Consider the following 20,958-nt stretch of genomic DNA (forward strand, 5'->3'; position numbering starts at 1 on the left):
TTGAGGGTGCTGGATTGTGGAATTTCCTCAGGTAGTCACACTAAATCCAGGAGCTAGATACAAGGACATTCAATTCTTCAATCCAAATAATTTTTTGTCTCCTGTCACTGATTTGGGACCAAGATTTAGGAAGGCTAACAAAAAATCCAAATTAAATCTAAATAAAAATGACATAAGCCATCTCTTCCCTGTCTCAGTTCAGTCTGAAAGTAGGTTGAGAGCTAGTTTTGGTTTGGAACCCAATTTAAAACATTCTGAAAATCCCCACTGCTCCAAATTCTGTCTTAACCTACCCATTCACGTTTGGGTTAAATTTTACATGTGACTAGTCTCACTGTCCATCAGAAATGATATGATAGAATTGAATTGGTAAATTAGCTTTGGATTCTCAGTTGCAGGTTGTACAGAAAATTTGGATATTTTTGGAATAATTCTCTTGCTAAGTTCCGGAGGCCCACCATCATCTTAATGTTCTTCTGGTTCAGTTAAGTTGTCCTCCACTGCTATTGCCCCTTCATTCTCACAAGGAACTCCATGCACCTGTAAGAATAGATCAATATGTTTATCTGCATCCTGCAATATGCAGATATATCCCTGCAAAACAACATTGCTTCCAACATTTGGATTATTCGTAGGAAGAAGATGATAAGACATAATATGGCCCAGCACACAATGAATGTCTTTGAGAAGCCATCACAAGAGGAAATTGTGACAAAGCGGATAAATATTCCCACTATAGCCAAAGGGATTGGAAAGTGCTAAGGATCGACTTACAAAATTAAAATGACTGCCTGGGAAATATTTGGTGTGGAACTGCCTAAGGAAGGACAGTTTTCTCCTGTCACTGCAGCATTTTACAAATATTTATCTCCAATACAAGAGAGATTTAATGTGCTAGTCTTGGGCTACACAAGACACAAACTGAAAGATCTCAATGTCCTGCACCTGCTTTAAGTTTTCATGTACAATTTCCAAAAAAAAATAAATTATGTTTAGCGTACTCCCAAGATTTAAAGATATCAGAAAGACTTACATGTATATATAAAACTACAAGTTGAATCAAATTGTTTTACATCCAATGAATTTTTTTTTGCAGAGTTTAAAATGAGTGAGAATCAGGTTTTGGTGCAAACTATGGTGTGAGCTGTGAAGTTTTGGATCAGCTCAACTTTAAGCTAAGAGCAAGATGCAAAAAATAGATGACTTTTTCATTCCTTGAATTATGTTCTGAGGACATGTTAAGGTAGTTTAAAATTAAGATCCTGCATTCAGTGCTTGATTAAATGTTGGATTTAGTCCCTAAATGTTTGAACAAAAACAATGTCTGAATAACAAGGGGATAATACAGTTTCCTAATTCCTCTTCAGTGCCTGGCTGTCCAAACCAATACAGAGTGGAAAAGCAGGAACATGAGGGGCAAGAATCTTGCAGACCCCTAACAGGCAAATCAGAGGAAATTCCCAAAGTTTACCTTTTCCAGGTATCCATTCTCTAACCGCTTCCATTTTGAGCAAATCTTGACTCTTGCACCTGTAACATCGTCAGGTACAATTAGTAGGGAACTGAAAGATATATGATATTTAGTGAAATATGCCAGAAAATATTTCAATAGTTCTATTATAGAGTCACAGAGTCTTACAATATGGAAACAGACCCTTCAGTATGACTAGTCCATGTCAAACATAATCCCAAACTAAACTAGTCCACCACCCTGCGTTTGGCCCATATCCTTCCAAACGTTTCTTATTCATGTACTAATCCAAATGAGTTTTAAATGTTGTAACTGTATCTGCATCCATCACTTCTTCTGGGAGTTCAATCCACACACAAACCACTCTCTGTGTAAAAACATTGCCCCCATGTCTTTATTAAATCTTTCTCCATTCATCTTAAAAAATATGGCCCCTAATCTTGAAATCTTCCAGCTTAGGGAAAAGACACTACCTTATCTCTGACTTATGATTTTATAAACCTCTATAAGGTCACTCCTCAACCTCTTATGATTCAGCGACAAAAGTTCCAGTCTATCCAGCCTCTCCTTATAATTCAAACCCTCTAAATCTCTTCTAACCTTATCCAGCTTAATACTTTCTTCCTGTAACAGGGCAATCAGAACAGGATACAGTAGTCTAGAACAAGCCTCACCAAAGTTCTGAATAGTCTCAATATAACTTTGATACTCAAAAGTCTGAGCAACAAAGGCATGTATGCTAAATGCTTTCTTAACCACCCTATATGTATGTGAAGCAAACTTCAAAGAAATTGCACCTAGACCCCTAGGTCTCACAGTTCTATAACACTGCCCAAGTCACTACTTTTATTTGTATAAGTCATATTGTTTTCATTTCTGATATAACTTCACAGAAGCTGGTTTCCCTTCACCAAGTCATGCTTTATTTAAACTTGGAGAGTCCATGGCAATGATCTAGCTCCCTCAAAGCCAGCTCTCAGAGTGAACAGAACCTCTGACACTCCTGTTTATATCTGTCAGCCGGGGCTCCCTGATTGGATGGGTTAACAGCACCAGTCAGGGAACTCATATTGAACTGGTTTGGTATTTACATTAAACTCTTAAAATTGGTATCTTTGAAATTCACTGGACCTCCCGCAGACTCCTCCGACACTAATTCCACTATCTAGCAGATTTCCTGTGATCAACTGTATTATATTATTCCATTTTGGACCACTAACATCATCTGAGCCTGACTGATCCAATTTTTCTATATTTCCCTCTTTCTTGTAGGTTTGTATGCATTTGGACTATTTAGATGCAGCAGAGACCTCACTGCTGGTTTGGGACATATCTGACATACCCATCAGTCTCGGGTAGGATTCTTGAAAACAGATTTGAATCAGGACCTTGTTTACAATGATTGTGAAGCCTTTTGTTGGTGAAGTATCCTCTGTGAGCCACTGTTGAACTTGTTGATCATGAAGTGGATGTCCTCGGTGACAAGTGAGACATTTATTTTCATGGGACCAGGAAATGTTGGAGTGCTCATTGAACTTAATCCGAGTTTTGCTGTCCTCACACACTTTTGAAATTGTAAGCCCTTACCTAGCCTTCTCCTGTCACAGGTCTGACTGTAATGCTGGCTTTACGGTCTCCAGGTTACCCAACATTGTCTGAGGCTTTCCAGTTTGTCAGCTCTATACAAGTGAGATCTTGCACCTGGAATAGCCTGGTTCTCCTGGCTGGCTGCTAAAGTGAGATATTATTCTCCTCCATTTCTTGCGCTCCATTTTATTTTCCTATAATTCATGTATTTATTAAAGCTCTTACCCACGCATCTAGGTGGTGTTGAGTCCCATTTTCCATTACTCAGACATTTTATAGTGTCCTCTCCCACCATCCTGAATCCGGATTTACAGGTGTATTTGACTGCCAACTTACAGATTGAGAAATGGCCAGATCTCACAACAGGAACAGAGCCACAGGGGGTCACTGTAAAAAGAGAAAACAGACATCAATTAGGAAATGTTACTGAGAATGTTTAAACGATTGTGGGTGCCCAGCCAAAGATTAAACAGAATGACAGGTGGTTATCAAGTGAGTCTTAAAAGGTAAGCCTTAAATGGAAGTGAGGATGATGAAGACGTTGAGGAACATGAGAAGAAATTTCAGTGTATAGGCCTGAATGACTGAGAATATGAAAACCCAGCCAACAACAGTTGGATAAAATGAGGAAGCACAGTTAGAAAAGCTAATGGCAGAGTTCAGGGACATCAAGGAGCAGAGCATGAGGAGACAGAAAGAGGACAACCTTAAGCATAAAGATAAACATTTTCAGTCTGTAAAGTTGAGGACTGAAAGCTGGGACATATCAGTGTGAAATTTTGTATTCTGATTCTCTTCACAGTTCACTCACAAACACTCTATTTTATGACACCACATTTCCATTCATTCATTAAACTGCATTTAGCGCCGTATGTTTACTATGCCGCATTTCCATTTTACTCTTATAAAGATAAACTAAATTAAACATCCCTTCCTGGGCTGCCAACCCATTACTGTTACTTTACACCATTCAATTCTTATCAGCCCCATGCTGCAACCAGTGTTTAGACCTGTTTCTATATCAAAGGCTACCTCTGAATAAACGTTAATACTGTCACTTACTCAGAACAATGCCATCAATGTCATCATGTTTTCTTAACTCACACAAAACTCTGGAAAGAATATAATATTAATTAGCCCTTAGTAACCATCTCTCAGGACCTGAATAGTTTCAGGACGTCAAATAGTTTCCTTTACTAGCATGGCCCTATAGTCTGCTGCTTTTTATCTCTTTGAAATTTCCTTTTATACTACCTATTTCTATTAAATCTAATTAATATTTCTAACTTTTATTTAGGACTACAATCTTGTACTAACGTATGGATTTACACTTTTTAAATGTATATTAAATACAGCCACTACCCCCTTTAAGAAATTTACTATCAAAATAGCGCTTCTGTGAAACTGCATAAATGAATGTGTCGGAACTGTTCAAAACTGGCAATAGTAAATGAAATCTCTAGATCCAGCTGCTGGAGATCAGTTTAATATCCTCTATAATTTTAGTCAGTACACATATAATTTCTCACTTATTCACATCATATAGGTCTAGTATTTCTATTAACATCACCAACTTTAAAGCACAGTCATTCTAATACCATTAGGAGGAACAAGCACTATTTAGCAAGTGCTTAAACTATTCAAAGTTTGGGAGAAGATTTGTAGCTCGGGTGCTCGTTGTTGTGGTTCTGTTCGCCGAGCTGGAAGTTCTTGTTACAAACGTTTCATCCCCTTTCCAAGTGACATCCTCAGTGCTTGGGAGCCTCCTGTGAAGCTTAAACTATCTCCTGTTTCCCGAGGGCAGATGTCACACAAACTTGTGTACAAAAGATACGATCATGTGACACCATATCCCAAAATTTTAACGTAGCTAAAGACTGTATGTGAAAGAGGCTATTGTAAAACTGTACTTTGGATTCCATTGCTCTCTCGAACTGTGCTACTGTGAATACTCAACAAAGAGACGATTTTCACCATTCACTTGGTCATTATTGAACATGATCCCACATCTCTCAAGACAAGGGTGAAAGGAAAATACTATTTTGTGTGGTCTCTAAACTTGTAAAAAGGTTTTGGATCAGTTGACATTTATTGACCACTAAAGATGGGAATTTGACCAGAGAGCATTTGGAGTAAAGAGAAAAAAAAAGTGCGGAGAGGAATTTCGTGAGGCAATATTCCAAGGTAGTGCCAAGGATGAATGATGTTACTGAGGTAAAATCAGAAAGGTTAACTGTTGAGGGTGTTTGGGTGCTTGTGACATCTTGGAGACAATGGTAACAACAGAGATAAGGACTGCAAAATTCTCTTGAAAGAAACATTTTGATTTTTGTTTTTCATTTTTTATTGAAGCTTGAAATTGAACATTTTTAGCTGTGCTTGAATAACTGGATGTGAAACATATCAGGCCAGCTAGAAACAGTTCTCCACACCCAGTAAATACTTTAATGCACTTCTTTTGCAAATGAGTTTAATGTTGGTAATGGGATCTGAGGAAACCTGGAGGTAGCCGGAAAATGTCAACTGCAAAAGGGAATCTTTAAGCCATCAAGCAGTGACCACTCATGTAGTTATTTTAAGATTATAAGTTATTAATTATGTTCATGAATGTTGTACTTAAAAAATCAGAATGAAACAAATGTGGAAAATTAGGACAATAAGGTGAGAGTGCTTGGTTGTTAGTCACAGAATTACAGCAGGAAGGGAAGATACTTGACTTACTGTGACTGTACTGGATCTCCGAATGAGCAAGTCAACTAAAGCCATTCCCCCGATCTTCTCCCTGTAATCCTGTACATCCTTCCTTTTCAGATTGATAAGATATAGGAGCAGAATTAGGTCATTCGGCTCATCGAGTCTACTCCACCATTCGACCATGGCTGATATACTCCTCATGCCATTTTCCTGATTTCTCTCTGTATCCCTTAAACACATTACCAATTAAAAATCTGTACAACTCCTCCTTAAATTTACTCACTGTCCCAACATTCACTGTTCCATGTGGGACAGCTAAGCCCACCGATTCACAACCCTTTGGGAAAAGTAGTTTTTCCTCAACTCTGTTTTAAATTTGCTACCCCTTGTCCTAAGACTATGACCTCTTGCCCTAGAATGCCCCAAAGGAGGAAGTATCTACTCCACACCTATTGTATCCACACCTTTTATCATCTTGAATACCTCAATTTGATCTCTCCTCATTCTTCTAAATTCCAGAGAGTATAGGAGAATAAATACCAGAAGAAACATCAAAGCAGCGCTTCACAGGAGGCTCCAATAGCACTGATGATGTTCCCTAGCCAGGGAACGAAACGTTTACAGCAAAACCTTCCAGCTCGGCGAACAGAACCACAACAACGGACACCCGAGCTACAAATCTTCAACCAGACCTTAGAGAGTATAGGCCTAAACTGTTCAATCTCTCTTCGTACGACAAACCCCTCATCTCTGGGCTCAATCCAGTGAAACGTCTCTGAACTGCCTGCAATGCCACCACATCTTTCCTCAAATAAGGGGAGAAAAATTGTGCAGATAACAGTCCAATTCCATTTTGAAGGCCTCAGTTGAACCTAACTCCACCATACTCTCAGGCAGCATATTCCAGATCTTAACCTCTTATTGACTGAGAAAGACTTTCCGTACATTGTCATTGCTGCTTTTACCAATGATCTTAAGTCTGTGCTCTTTCATTCTTGATCCTTCTGCCAATGAGAACAGTTTGCCTACTATCTACATTTTTTGCAGACCCCACATGAACTTGATATTGAGATATCTCTTTTTATTCAAGGTGGGAATGGGATAATTATATTGGATAATGCAAATCCAAAGTGTCAGAGATCTAATTTTGAAACTGCAGGTGCATCACTCTGCTCTTGAAAAAGTGAAGTACATGACTAAATCATAAAGAAATGGTTTTCGAAGTTCCAGACTTCAGCTTCTCTTTGTCTTTTTATTACAATAGATTTGGGTAGTTTTATGCTCAAAAATAAATTAGTAATAATGCCAGCTTTCTGAAGACTGAGCCAGCCCTGTAATTATGTACCTTGAGTATCCTCCTTCCAGTCACTCAGGTCTACTGCTGGTATCGTGCTGCACTCCACATATCCGCTTGGATATTGACTGAATTTAAATACTTCCCGACGAACAGATCGAATCCCGGTGTTATCACAGATAATCCTGGACAGGGAGATTTTAGAAAGAGCCTGGCGTTGGCTGCCTGAAAAAACACCTTCATTTTCCCACCAGAATCTAAAGGGAAAGAAAACCTTGGATTTGTAATACTCCTCTCACAAGATCAATGTCCCACAAGCTTATCACAGATAATGATAAACATTTAAAGTACAGTCACTTGTAGTTTAAGGTACACAGCTGCTAATTTGATGCACAGAAAAGAACAATGGGATAAATGACAGATGCTCTGTTTCGAAGGAGAAATATTAGCCAAGATTTTGGAAAGCTTCCTTGTACATTTTTATATTCCCTTGAAGGGGCAGCAGGATCTTAGTTTAACATTTTATCTGACTGTGCAGCACTCCTGTAAACACTAGGATATGCGTTAAGACTGTAGGTTCCTGGCAGGTGCTTGAACCCATGATAGCTAAATTCAGAGCTGAGAATGCTAACAGAGTGCTAAAGCTGATGCCCGATAAATCAAGAGCAAAAGCATCATAGAGAAACCTCTGAAATTACTAACGTAGATCAGGTTGCAATGTACATGATTGAGGCCGCTTCCTGTTGTAATGAATCACATGGAAACAATTGGAATCTGAAATAGTATGAGAATCACTTGAGATTTGCATATCAATTGTCATCAATAAAGGGCTTTCACAGGGTAGGATGATGATTAGCGTAGGAGAACAAATATTTTCAATAAAGGAAAGAACTGTGAGAATGTGGAGTAACTTTTTCATCCATGAGATTAAATTGAGACATCGTTCATTTAAATGTGCAACCATATTATGGCTCTAAGAAGTGCATTTTGTCCTGGTTAAGACAGAGGTGAAAAATGGTCTGTTCCTAATAAATAAATTAAACAGCTTGTGAGACTTTGGGTTTTTTTAAAAGTTGGAACAATAGAAACAGCATGATTGGGTGCAGTCAGAGTCTTAGTTTAGCTTTCAGCAGTTGTTGGGGTTTTGAAATTTCTATACATCTCTCCCTGCTACAGCAAAATGCTTGAATACATTCTTTCTCTGCCAGAATTTTCTTCTGATGTTCTTTCGTCCTGACTGGAGAAATATTACATGTGAAATAATCTGATTTAGTGAATTTGCTTTACCGAGGGTGTGTTTATGGGATGTTACTATCTTGGAATAGTTGCTGTTTAGCTGTGAAGTAATTTTTATTCTGTTAAGTTTTCCAGTACAGTTAATGTTACACCAATTCCTCTTTTTCTTTTGTTTGCTTTTTAACTGAAGAGTAATAATAAAATGTTTTGCTTAAAACTAAGTAATGTAACCAATCACATTACATCTGGAACACAGCAGCTTACACTTGCATTTAAAAGAAAGTTAGCCTAGACCATAGCTCCTTGATATATTTGAAGTGGGTTTGGTCTGCTTCATAACAAATGGAAATTGGACAATTATTTGAAAAGAAATAATACAAAATGATATCAGGAAAATAGGAACAGATTAATTAATTCTAGTTGAAAAGCAAACATTGATATTTGCATGAAGGATCAAGGGACCTCCTTTAACACTATGAATTCCATGGCTTCTGCTTACTCAATGACTGCAAATGCACATCAGAGGTACTGCATTTGCTGCCTTTAAAATAATAACTGTGGACTTTCAATTAACCTAGAGCAGCTGTTTGAAAAATGCCAGCAGGGACAGCATTCATTGACTTCAAATGTAGTAAATAGTTTCCCTCAGGTGGGAAAAATCGACCCTCGCGTATTTTGCAAAGTGTTGGTTTTACAGTTTACTTCATTTACAAATTTCTTCAAGACACTAAGTGATCACATAGTTTCCAATTGACTGAAGATAGATTTACGGAAAGGTTGGTGACACACTTGTCATACACATCACACTCTTCGAAGATTGTAATCATGTTTCTACAGTCTCTGATAGAAAAGTAGCGTGATGTAATTGAAGGATTTGCTGGTTGATTAACAATGTGACATTCCTTCCACATCCATAATCAACTTCATAACTTGTAATACGATTCTTCATCTTATATGGGATCTCAGAATGCATATAATTGGGAATTAGGGATTGGGACAGCGGGAAGGGAGGTGGGTGGGTGTGGGACGAGTGACAAAAGATACCTCCAGATTACAAATTTAAGCTGCATGTCAACCCAGAATTCAGAAGTAGAGTACGGGTCTCCATTTGTCTACTGATGTAACAGCTCCATAGTGGATGCCATATCCCTAGCCCTGCACTTATCCCTGGAACATCTGAACAACAAAGACATTTACGTCAGACTCTTGCTCATTGACTACAGCTCCATCTTCAACACCATTATCCCAGCCAGACTGATCTCAAAATCTGAGACCTAGATCGCAGCTCTGCCCTCTGCAATTGGATCCTCAGTCTTTCTCCCCATAGACCCACTGACAGGTAACTGCACCTCCTCCACAATAACACCCTTAACACTGGAACCTCGCGAGGATGCATCCTCAGCCCCTACTGTACTTCTTGTACAACCGAGCCTGTGTGGCCAGATTCCAAATGAACGCCACCCAGAAATTCGCTAATGACACCACCATATCTAACAACAACGAGTCACAATACAGAAGGAAGAAAGAGGGCTTGGTGACGTAATGCAATGAGAACAACTCTCTCTCAATGCCGGCAATGCTAAAGATCATTGACTCCAGAAAGAAAGGAGGAGAACACATCCCCATCTACATCAATGGAACGGAGGTTGAGAGGGTGGAGAATGTCAAATTCCTCAGAATGACGATAACCGACAACCTACCCTGGACTTCCCATACAAATGCAATGGTCAGGAAGGCACAAAAATGCCTCTTCAGCCTCAGGAGACTCAGAAAATTTGGCATGCCCATAAGGACCTTCACCAATTTCTATAGATGCATCACAGAAAGCACACTGTCTGGGTGCATAATGGCTTGGTATGGCAACTGTTCTGCTCAGGACCGTAAGAAACTACATAGGGTGGGTGTGCACAGCACAGACCATCAAGGAAGCCAACCTTCCATCCATAGAGTCCATTCACGTGGTTCGCTGCCATGGAAAGGCTGCCAAAAACATCAAAAACCCATTGCACCCAAGTAGTGATCTCCTACAACCTCTTCTATCAGGCAGAAGATACAGAAGCTTAAACACATGCACAGTAGGTTTAGGAACAGCTTCTTCCTGGCCGTTATTAGACTGATGAACAGACTCTAGCCCCAAATAACACTGATCTAGCTAACGTCGATCTCGCCTAGAACGCATCCAATGAAATGCAACCTTTATGCCTCTGTCTAAGTCTTTTTGATTTGTACATCCTTGCTTACTTTGATCTGCTTGTACCACTCATAAACAAGACTTTTCACTGTACTTTGGTATATGTGATAATAAATTGGTCAAGTCAAATCAAATGCCTTGTGACTATCTGAGGCTGAGTTCAAATTTTGCATCTTCTGTCTCAAGCGTGGAATGTTAACACAAAGCCAGTTGTTTGTTATAAACCATAAATACAATAGAAATGGCACAGTGGCTCAGTGTTTAGCACTGCTGCCTCACAGCACTAGGACCTGGGTTTGATTCCATCCTTGTGCAACTGGCTATGTGGAATTTGCACATTCACCATAGCTTTTGCCCAGGTGCTCTGGTTTCCTCCCACACTCCAAAGATGTGCATTAGGTGGATTGGCCACATTAAGTTGTCCATAGTGTCCAAGAATGTGCAGACTAGGTGGGTTAGCCATGGGAAATGCAGGTTTACAAGGATAAGATAGGTAGGTGGGTCTAGGTGAGATGCTCTTTGAAGGGTCAGTATGGAGACAATGGGCTGAAGGGCTTGCTTCCACGCTATAGGGATTCTATGATAACTGGCTTTACCAGTAACAAAATTGATTGATTGAACATAACACAGTTAAGGCTGGTAGACTGGGGTTCTAGGCAACCCAGTGTCTCTGAACTCTGATTGTTTGATTGTGAAATCACATTCTACTGAAGTACTGAATATCAATGTGCTTAGCTGTTCTGGTGCGGTTAATATTATCCATTACCTGTCACCATCTCTCAGGTTCTTGAATTGCTGTCCTATTAAACAAGCCAACAATGGGCCCACCTTTCCACCTGTGACCGAAGGTTCAGCAATAGCCCCAATCCACACATCAATATTGTTTGCAGTTTTGTACAATTCGAAGAATTTCCTTGCCACCTTCAAATTGTTGATAACTTGACGAAATTGATTAAGATTCCTGATCTCCGTAAGGCCACAGAATTTCCGCCAAGCATTATAACCTGCAAAATTTAAACAGAGTCAATAGAACCATACATCAGTCAGTAACTGAAAGAATTATTTGTTTATTATAATTGATATTTTAGTGAATGATACATTAACATTCAGTGAAAAACTCCAACAGTCACCACAATCCAGTGCCATTTTGAATTGTTCAAGCATAAAAAGGATAAAAGATTAACTGAAAGAGAATCCTGAGCTGGCTCACCAACAACACCTGTACTGGCGCTTGTGCCAGACCCACCAACGTCAGAGTCACCAATCTTTAGGCGTCATCTCTTCGCTGCAGGACCCACCTTGTCAATGCCTTCACCAATGGCAGGTCCCATGCTGAACCCACAATTGCCCTGCAACTGGGATTCCCTAGCTCCATTGTTATCTCAATGATGCTAGGAGACTGATAAAGACTGGCAATGCTGTGATTTATATGTTTTTGCTATATATAAACTTTGGACTTTGGAGTAAAAGGAGATTGAGGAGACATTCTAGAAACTATGCAAGATTTTGACAGATCTGGGAAAGGTCAACCAAGAAATACCATTTCCATTAGCTGACGGTACAAGGTCTGGATGAAAACGATTAAGGCCTTGGGAAATGAATGCAGGTGCATATGAGGAGGAACACTTTTTATGCACAAATAGCAATGATAAGGAATTTACTGCTAATGAGATGGTGGAAGTGGAAAAAAATAATCATTTCAAAAGTGAAATTGGAAATGAGGTTGTCACTAACTGATTCACCTTCATCTTATCTACAAGATTGTTTAAATAAATGTCACCCTGTGGGTTCAACAAATACAATTCTTCTTTCATAAACCACTGAAAAGCAAGTTCACAATATCCTTCTCCTATGCAAAGGTGTGCTTCCCGAAATAACCCCCATGGCCCTTCAGCCACTCTATGCTAAGGTCTAGCACTTCCAGGCCTATACACCATGTATGCACTGTAGAGAAACATACCCTTCATAGTGGCAGTTAGATAAACAAAAGCTTAAAAAAAATTCCTTCATAATTTTTAACTATGTGTTGTAAAAAAATCTCCTTTTTACTGCAGGGCAATGAAAGTGTCAGTTATCTAGACCTAGAGTAAAAAATGAGGTCTGCAGATGCTGGAGATCACAGCTGCAAATGTGTTGCTGGTCAAAGCACAGCAGGTTAGGCAGCATCTCCAGGGCTTATGCTCGAAACGTCGAATTCTCTATTCCTGAGATGCTGCCTAACCTGCTGTGCTTTGACCAGCAACACATTTGCAGTTATCTAGACCTCTCAACATTTCAGTACATGTAACGTTTTCCCTTCTGTAAACCAACACATTATCAAATTGATCGAGGTCAGAGCTGTCAATCAAGCAGGCGAGCAATTTCAATAAGCAAATGATTTTCATTTTTGTGGGCTCTCAGCTAAGAACAAAATATAATGAAACTGCGGATGCATCCCACCTTTATCTGAAGTAGGCTGGAACCAGCAGCCAGCCATCAACAATGAAGATTGTACTTTTGAAAGTAATACTTCCCGAGGTAGGCATGCAAAGCTGGGAATTTTCTCAACATTTTCTACTCGCCTTGAGGATGAAAGTCCAGCTTTTTATTGAAACACCTCTGTATCTACCTTCTCAGATTCAAACATTTACTCTGCCTGGAGATCCCCTGTTTCTTTTGCTGTTTTACAAAGAATAACCCCTGCTTCTGTAGTTTCTCCTTCAGCAACTGAAGGCACCATTCTTTTCAATAACCTTTTGCAACTTCAGCATTTTCCATAAAAGTAAGGCTAAATTCATGAGTTCAAAAGCTGAGGATAACATTTTGCGTTTCGGCTGTATAGCCTGATAATAACTGTACCAGAGGGGAAAGTAGGGGGTCAAATTCAGCAGTTAAGAAACTAAAACGTGCAATTCCCATTTTTTTTTGAGCATTTCCATTTTAATATAAGTCTTTCTACATCTTTTCCAGTCAATTCTGGGATAAAACAAATTATTAGGGTGGAGGTTTCATTACCTGGCTAGGTAGCATCATCAGTAGCAACCTCTAAGTGAAGCGTAGCTGTTGTCTCCTGCTTTCTATTTATAACTATGCAGCCCATATCGATGGGCTAAATGTCCTGCTCCCACACTGCTAAGGATTCTGTGAATGCTGGTGATATAAATAGAAAGCAGGAGACAACAGCTTCGCTTCACTTGGAGGTCACCACTGATGATGTTACCTAGCCAGGTAATGAAACGTCTGGATATCAAACCTACAGCTCAGCGAGCAAACCTACACCCTAAACCTCAACCTGAGCTACAAGTCTTCACAAACTTTGCAAAAAACAAATTATTAATTTAATGAAACCCGTATTTGTTGGTTAAGAATTCAAAATACTTTGGGTGCTGGAAATCTGAAACAAACGCAGAAAATGTGGATTTGCGTAGCTGAGCTAGTAGAGCATCAGGCTTTTAATCTGGGGTTATGTCTCTTTCTCAGCAGTGCGTTTTTTTAAGGCATTGCATAGTGGCTCAGTGGTAAGCATTGCTACCTCATAGCGCCAGCAACCCAGGTTTGATCCCACCCTTAGGTGTTTGTATGTGTGAAATTGGCACGCTCTGCCCATGCCCTCACGGGATTCCTCTCATAATCCAAAGATACGCAGGTTAGCTGGATTGGCCGTTATATTGTCCGTAGTCTCCAGAGATGTGTAGGCTAGGTGGATTAGCCATGGGAAAAGTAAGGTTACAGGGATCGCGGGGTTGGTCTGAGTGGAATGCTCTTCAGAAAGAGTGTGTGGACTCGATGGGCTAAATGTCCTGCTTCCACGCTGGTAAGGATTCTGTGAATGCTGGTGAATCACAGTAGTTTTCGCAGCATCTGTGGTAAACAGCATTGATATTTTTAGTTCAGTATGACTCTTTTGAACTCTACTTCTCTCTCAACAGATGCTGCCTGCCCTGCTGAACTGCATTTTCCAGGCTTGTTCCTGCTAGCTTCTTCACACTATGAGCCTTAGTAATAAAATTGTTGTATTAACTGACATTTCAACATGTCTTTTGCATTTATATCGTGATTTTCCACTTACCTGGAATTCCATGATCTCGCGAACGCTGCATATTCAAAGAACCCAGGTCCAGGGCTATTTGGCTGGTCAATTCAAAAAGTTTTTCACGTAATTCATCATGCATCATCTTGTCCAGTACCTGCAGCTTGGCTGGTCTGCCCAACAAACCTCGTATGAGGGGATCAACCCCACCTAAAACGAATGAAGGTACACACACACACAATGAACATGCATTCTATTGTTTACACTGTACCTTGAAGAGTATTAGAATAGTTGAGAGTGGGAGAAATATCTATGACAAAGATTGATACCTGAGCCTTTTCCTGAAGAAGGGCTTATGCCCGAAATGTCGATTCTCCTTCTCTTTGGATGCTGCCTGATCTGCTGCGCTTTTCCAGCAACACATTTTCAGACCTGACAAAATCAGCATTGTTTAAGCAAGACTCTGTAATAGAATCTTGCTGAATATAAATAGTTTTTGGCAAAATGAATAGACATCTGAATTGTGGAAGGTAGTAATCAAGATTCCTGTCATAATTTCAATGGCCATATTGCAAAACTGGCATCAATAACTTTTGTGACATTTCTCCAGAAGATTCATCAATCTTCCGCTACTCTGTTTTCAGAAATTCTAAATAATGCTATGTGGTACTTGAAAGAGCGAGAGAAATACAATTTGATAGTTGAAGAGTATAAGAAAAAATATAGCATGTTAACATCATGTTTTTGAGTCTGCATTTTGTCATGCAGCTTGAAGTCTATGTGAACAAAATTTTACAGATGCTATGAATCTGAAATCAAAACAGAAAATGCTGTAAGTTTTAACTTAGTTTATAGATGCTGTCTGATGTAAGTATTTTCAACATTTTCTCATTTTATTATCGTAAAACAATTTTCTCATAATTTCTGATCGAGTTTTATAAGGATATTAATGGATACTAAATGTCAATTTAAAATGTACTGTATATAATCTACTGTCTGTGGGGGAATCAAAAATAGCATGCAAGTGAAACAAGGGCTGGAATGGCATTGGCATTCCTTGCTATCATTTCCTTAAACCTTTCTGTATTTTAGTAGAGTTCTTTTGTAATGATGAGGAGCCAGTGAATTTATATTTGGATGCAATTTGTGGAAAAAGAAAAACCTCACTTTACTCAGGTTCTCAAACTCTGCTGAAAAATGTGTTGCTGGAAAAGTGCAGCAGGTCAGGCAGCATCCGAGGAGCAGGAGAATTGACATTTCGGACATAAACCCTTCTTCACGAATCTGCTGCAATGTGTGATAGTAATAGTCTGTCCAGAAAATTGGGACTGAAACAAGAACCTACGTGAAAAGTGTGGGTTCTTGCTGACAAAAACAGAATGTAATTCAGCCAGGCTCATTAACTAACACCTTAACTTGACCAATAGTGAGCAGTTTTCCTTCACAGTTATTTAATAACTAACTTGCTGGCCAGGCACTGTGCCAGCACAAATACAACATGAAGCTAATCAGAAATTGATTTCATTGAACTTTAGTTATCTCATCCATTATTTATCAAGTACAACCACTGAAGTCAATGGAACAGAAAATGGGAAGAGGTGCACATGATTATTTAATTTGAATCAGCTACTTTTACTCAAGAGTTGAAAATTAGAGCCACTCCTCAAAGAGTTTCTATTGAGGAAAAGGGTAACAATGCCTGCTTCACCCACTATTATGGTAGAAATAACACAAGCAAAACAGCAGGCCAGGGAATCAGGTCTAATAGAAGACAAATGACAGATAATAAAAATTGCAGTAACAGAATGAAAATCATTTCATATAATTAGAAGCAAAGGACAACTAAACGAGTGGCATCTAAAAAGTTATAGAGTCATTAAGATGTACAGCCTGAAAACAGACACTTCGGTCCGTGCTGACCAGATGCCCCAACCTAATCTAGTCCAATTGCCAGCACCCGGCTCATATACCTCTAAGCCCCTCCTATTCATGTGCCCATTCAGATGCCTTTTAAATGCTGTACTAGCCTCCACCATTTCCTCTGGCAGTACATTCAAGACACGCACCAACCTCTGCATGAAAACATTACCAATTAGGTTCCTTTTAAATCTTTCCCTTCTCACCCTAAACCAATGCCCTCTAGTTCTGGACTCCCCCACTCAAGGGAAAACAACTTGTTTATTTAACCTATCCATGCCCTTCATGATTTTACAAACCTCGACAAGGTCACCCTTCACCTAGGCCCAACACAAATTCGGCTAAACAGTTTCTGCAAGCAAGGCCTGATAGCATGCAAAGCTGCCAAGTTACCATAGATCAAAAACAGACAAGGACTAGCCCAGAGGAACAGGAATGCCCAAAAAATCATTAGCATCTATTCAACTTTATAGTGAAGGGATGACACTTTGGAATTAAGATGAGGAGAAATATTTTTAAGCCAAAAAGATTAGTAATGGCAACAAGTTTTACAGGGCGAGGCAGGAGAATGGCTTTGAGAAATATAGTCATGATCAAACAGTGGGGCAGACCCAATGGGCCGAATGGTCTAATTCTGCTTCTGTAGATGAAGGTATATGCAGTTTATGAGCTATAAACTGGTCAAACAGTCTTTTAAGAATATTTCACAGGTAACACCTATGTGCTCTGTGGCCTCTTCCATGCTCGAATTCTTTGACTTGTGGCCTGTCTCCTTCGTTTGCAATCTCTCCCAGTACCTATCCTGCCACTTGCGGCATCTTTCTGATCTGATCCAATGCTGGAGTCCCAATGTGAGCTGACAAAAAGTTCTGTGGTTGCCAGATCCAACAAGAAATAAGAATGTAGAATGACATGGTAGAATAATTCAGGATGGCATGGTGGCTTCGTGGTTAGCATTGCTGTCTTACACTGCCAGGGACCCAGGTTTGATTCCAACCTCGGACGACTAACTGTGTAGAGTTTGCACATTCTACCTGTGTCTGTGTGGGTTCCTCCCAAAATCCAAAGATGTGCAGGTCAGGTGAATTGGCTGTGTTAAATTGCCCATAGTGTTAGGTGCATTTGTCAAGGGTAACTATAGGGTCGGGGAATTGGTTTGGGTGGGTTACTTTTTGGAGGGTCAGTGTGGACTTGTTGGGCCAAAGGGCTTGTTTCCACACTGTAGGGAATATAATCTGATCAAGAAAGGGACCATGGTATTTTGAAATGTGTGAGTTCAGTAATGTAAGATATTAAGGCTGATAGGTTAAGTTTAACAGGCTGCATTGTGGCACATTGGTAGCACTGCTGCCTCACAGTGCTCGGGAGCCTGGTTTGTTTCTAGCCTTGGATCACTGTCTGTATAGAGTTTGCCCATTCTCCCTGTGTCTGTGGTGGTTTCACAAGGTGCTTCAGTTTCCTCCCACAATCCAAAGTTGAACAGGTTAAGTGGATTGGCTATTTCAATTCCCCCGTAGTGTCCAGTGAGGTGCATGTTGTGCACATTAGCCGTGGTATAGTGTGGGGAGGGTTGGAATGCTCTTCAGAGTGTTGATAGACCGAAAGACCTGTTTGCATACTGTAAGGATTCTTTGATTCTAAATGCTTTCGTACTTTCTGATAAGAAAGGCCCTACCCTTATTATAGCTTTCACATTGATTTGTACAGGAATCTAAGTTTCACTTAAAGCTGTTTCACTTAAGGTTGCAATTCTCAGAAATAAAACCATAACCTTAAATAAGGACTACCTGTGTTCAACTCTATCAGAGCTTGAACTTACTTACTGTAATCATGAGTCTATTTGCCCATTACTGAAGTGGAAGATTGCTCTCAGTCTCACTGTAATGTCTCAAGATGAGATTGCTGCTTGCAGTATTTAAAAGGCATCTGGATGGGTCTATGAACAGGAGGGGTTTGGCGGGATATGGGCTGGGTGCTGGCAGATGGGACTAGACTGGGTTGGGATATCTGGTCGGTATGGACGGGTTGGACTGAATGGTCTGTTTCCGTGCTGTACACCTCTATAACTCTATATTAAAGATTGTTACCTACCTTCCTTGATCAGTCTCCAGGGTGTGAAGAAAGCCTGGTGCAGGTCAATGTTTTTGAACTGAGGGTGTTCCTGGTAGTTTTCACTAAGGCGGAATAGCTTTGGCTGAATGATAAGATGCCCAAAACGGAAAGCTGCTGTTGCGACAACATTGGCAATACCAGGATCAATAAATTCATTATAGGCTTCATAACGTGGGAGATATTTCTCTGTTGCTTCATTCCCAATAAGCAGTGGAAGAAAGTCTCTGTAGGTTATTATCTGTAGCAGGAAGAGAAGTTATTAGTGTAGTCAGAATTGACAAAAGGATCATTAAGTGTTGTATTAGAAAATGATCTCTTTGTCGCTGGATATTAATCGGTTATATCTCTGGCACACTCAGAAGGATTCGAGTTTCCATCACTGTTGTGTTTTGGAAATGAGAGTGCATATACCTTGCTCTTTACCCTGATAGCTAAGATATGGCAATTCAGAAAGTAATGATTGGGTACAGAAGTTCAAATTGGAATTGGAATATTACAGCACAAAAGGAGCTCAATTGACCCATTGTATCGGTGTTGACCTTCTGAAGGATTGATCAACAATAGAGTCATAGAATCATAGAGATGTATAGCATGGAAACAGACCCTTCGGTCCAACCCGTCCATGCTGACCAGATATCCCAACCCAATCTAGTCCCACCTGCCAGCACCTGGCCATATCCCTCCAAACCCTTCCTATTCATATACCCATCCAAGTACCTTTTAAATACTGCAATTGTACTAGCCTCCACCACTTCCTCTGGCAGCTCATTTCATACATGTACCACCCTCTGCATGAAAATGTTGCCCTTTAGGTCTCTTTTATATCTTTCCTCTTTCATCCTAAATGACCATCATTTCCTCAGAGCTCTGCCCATGATGCCTATTCAGGTTTGATTCAAATTTCCTTTTGAGTGTCTCAATTTTAAACCCATCTCCAAGTTATACATTGCAGATCTTAACCATTTGCTGTGTGAAAACAGTTTTCTTCCTGTTGCCGTTGCTTCTTTTAGCAATTACCTTAAATCAGCATCCTATACTTCCACCAATAGGAAAAGCTTCTCTCTACATACTCTGACCAGACATTGTATAATTCTGAGCATCTATCAACTCTGGTGTAAGCTTTCTCTTATCTGAGGCAATTTGTCCAATCAATCTAATAATTGAAGTTTCTCACGACAGGCAACATTATTGGCATGGTGGCTCAGTGGTTAGCACTGATGCTTCATAGTATTAAGGACTTGGGTTCAGTTCCACCCTTCAGTGACTATCTGTGTAGGGTTGCATAATTCCCCCCACCCCGTCACTATATGGGTTTCCTCCCAGAGTCCAAAGATATGCAGGTTAGCTGGATTGGCCATGCTAGGTTACTCTGTAGCTTCCAAAGATGTACATGTTAGGTGGGTTAGCCATAGTTAATGTGGGGCTGTGGCATCATAGGTCAAGGTGGGATGCTCTTCAGGGTAAATAGTGCAAACTTGATGGGCTGAATAGTCACTATCTGCACTGTAGGAATTCTATGATTCTCTTGAATTGTTTCAGCACTCGTTCCAAACATTTTCAATTCCTTGCAAAGAGGTGGTGACCAGAAATGGATGTAATATTCCAGTTGAGACTGAACTGCAGTATTATACAGCTCTAACAAGAGTTCCTTGCTTTCAGATTCTATGTCCTGATTCATAAAGTTCATGCTTCTGTGTGCTTTATCAGCTGCTCACTTAATCTGTGTGTCACCTTCAATGGTTAATGCATCCAGTCTCTTTGAGACTGTACTACTTCTAGAATTGCACTCTACTTCATATTGTGTCTTTATGCTCTTCCTATCAAAATAATTGACTTCTAACGCTTGTCACAAATAAATCACATTTCTCCTCAATAAATTTCATTTACCATTTCACCAACTTGTCCATATTTAAGTTTAACATCACCATGATTCACAAAACTTTCAAGTTTTATATCATCTACAACATTTGAAATTGTGCCCTCTACATTAAGATCTGTGTCATTAATCTACACAGGATGAGTTCTATGGAGCCCAACACTATAAACCTGCTCCCATCCAAAAAACAGTCTATTACCACTACTCTGTTTTTGTTCATTCAGCCAAATTCATTAAAAGTCATGTTACCACTGCCTCTTGTTGGGCATGAGATCTAACTATCTTCATAGATTCATTGCACACTTGATCAAATCTGTAAATCTATATCCTCCATATGAACTCCTTATGAAGCCTTCGTCAAACCTCAAAAAACTCAAGCAAGTTCAACACCATCTTTCCTTCAAAAAATTATGCTAGCCTCCCTCAGTCATTCTGAATCTGCCGAAATGAGATCTCCAATGAGATTGAAATGACCAACTCCACTGCTGAGCTTGCCTTTACACTTTTTTCTGAACAAGTGTGCAACATTGGCAATTTTATCAACTGCTGGCATTTCAAGGTTGGAAAATTA

General features: G+C 39.8%; 1 protein-coding gene across 1 annotated transcript in view; it reads right to left on the reverse strand.

The window, feature by feature from the left end:
- Nucleotides 1–465: 465 nt before the first annotated feature.
- The window catches only part of LOC132830252 (eosinophil peroxidase-like), a 94,146-nt gene continuing 73,653 nt past the window's right edge, over nt 466–20,958 (reverse strand). Inside the window, exons 9-15 of the mRNA XM_060847789.1 lie at nt 18,491–18,749; nt 14,522–14,692; nt 11,240–11,477; nt 7,098–7,303; nt 3,284–3,445; nt 1,472–1,530; nt 466–540 (exon numbers count right to left, since the gene is read on the reverse strand). Coding sequence (XP_060703772.1) covers nt 466–540; nt 1,472–1,530; nt 3,284–3,445; nt 7,098–7,303; nt 11,240–11,477; nt 14,522–14,692; nt 18,491–18,749 — 1,170 coding nt within the window. The remainder of the gene's footprint in view (nt 541–1,471; nt 1,531–3,283; nt 3,446–7,097; nt 7,304–11,239; nt 11,478–14,521; nt 14,693–18,490; nt 18,750–20,958) is intronic.

The sequence above is a fragment of the Hemiscyllium ocellatum genome, chromosome 31 (assembly GCF_020745735.1).
Source record: "Hemiscyllium ocellatum isolate sHemOce1 chromosome 31, sHemOce1.pat.X.cur, whole genome shotgun sequence".
Taxonomy (NCBI): Eukaryota; Metazoa; Chordata; class Chondrichthyes; order Orectolobiformes; family Hemiscylliidae; genus Hemiscyllium; species Hemiscyllium ocellatum.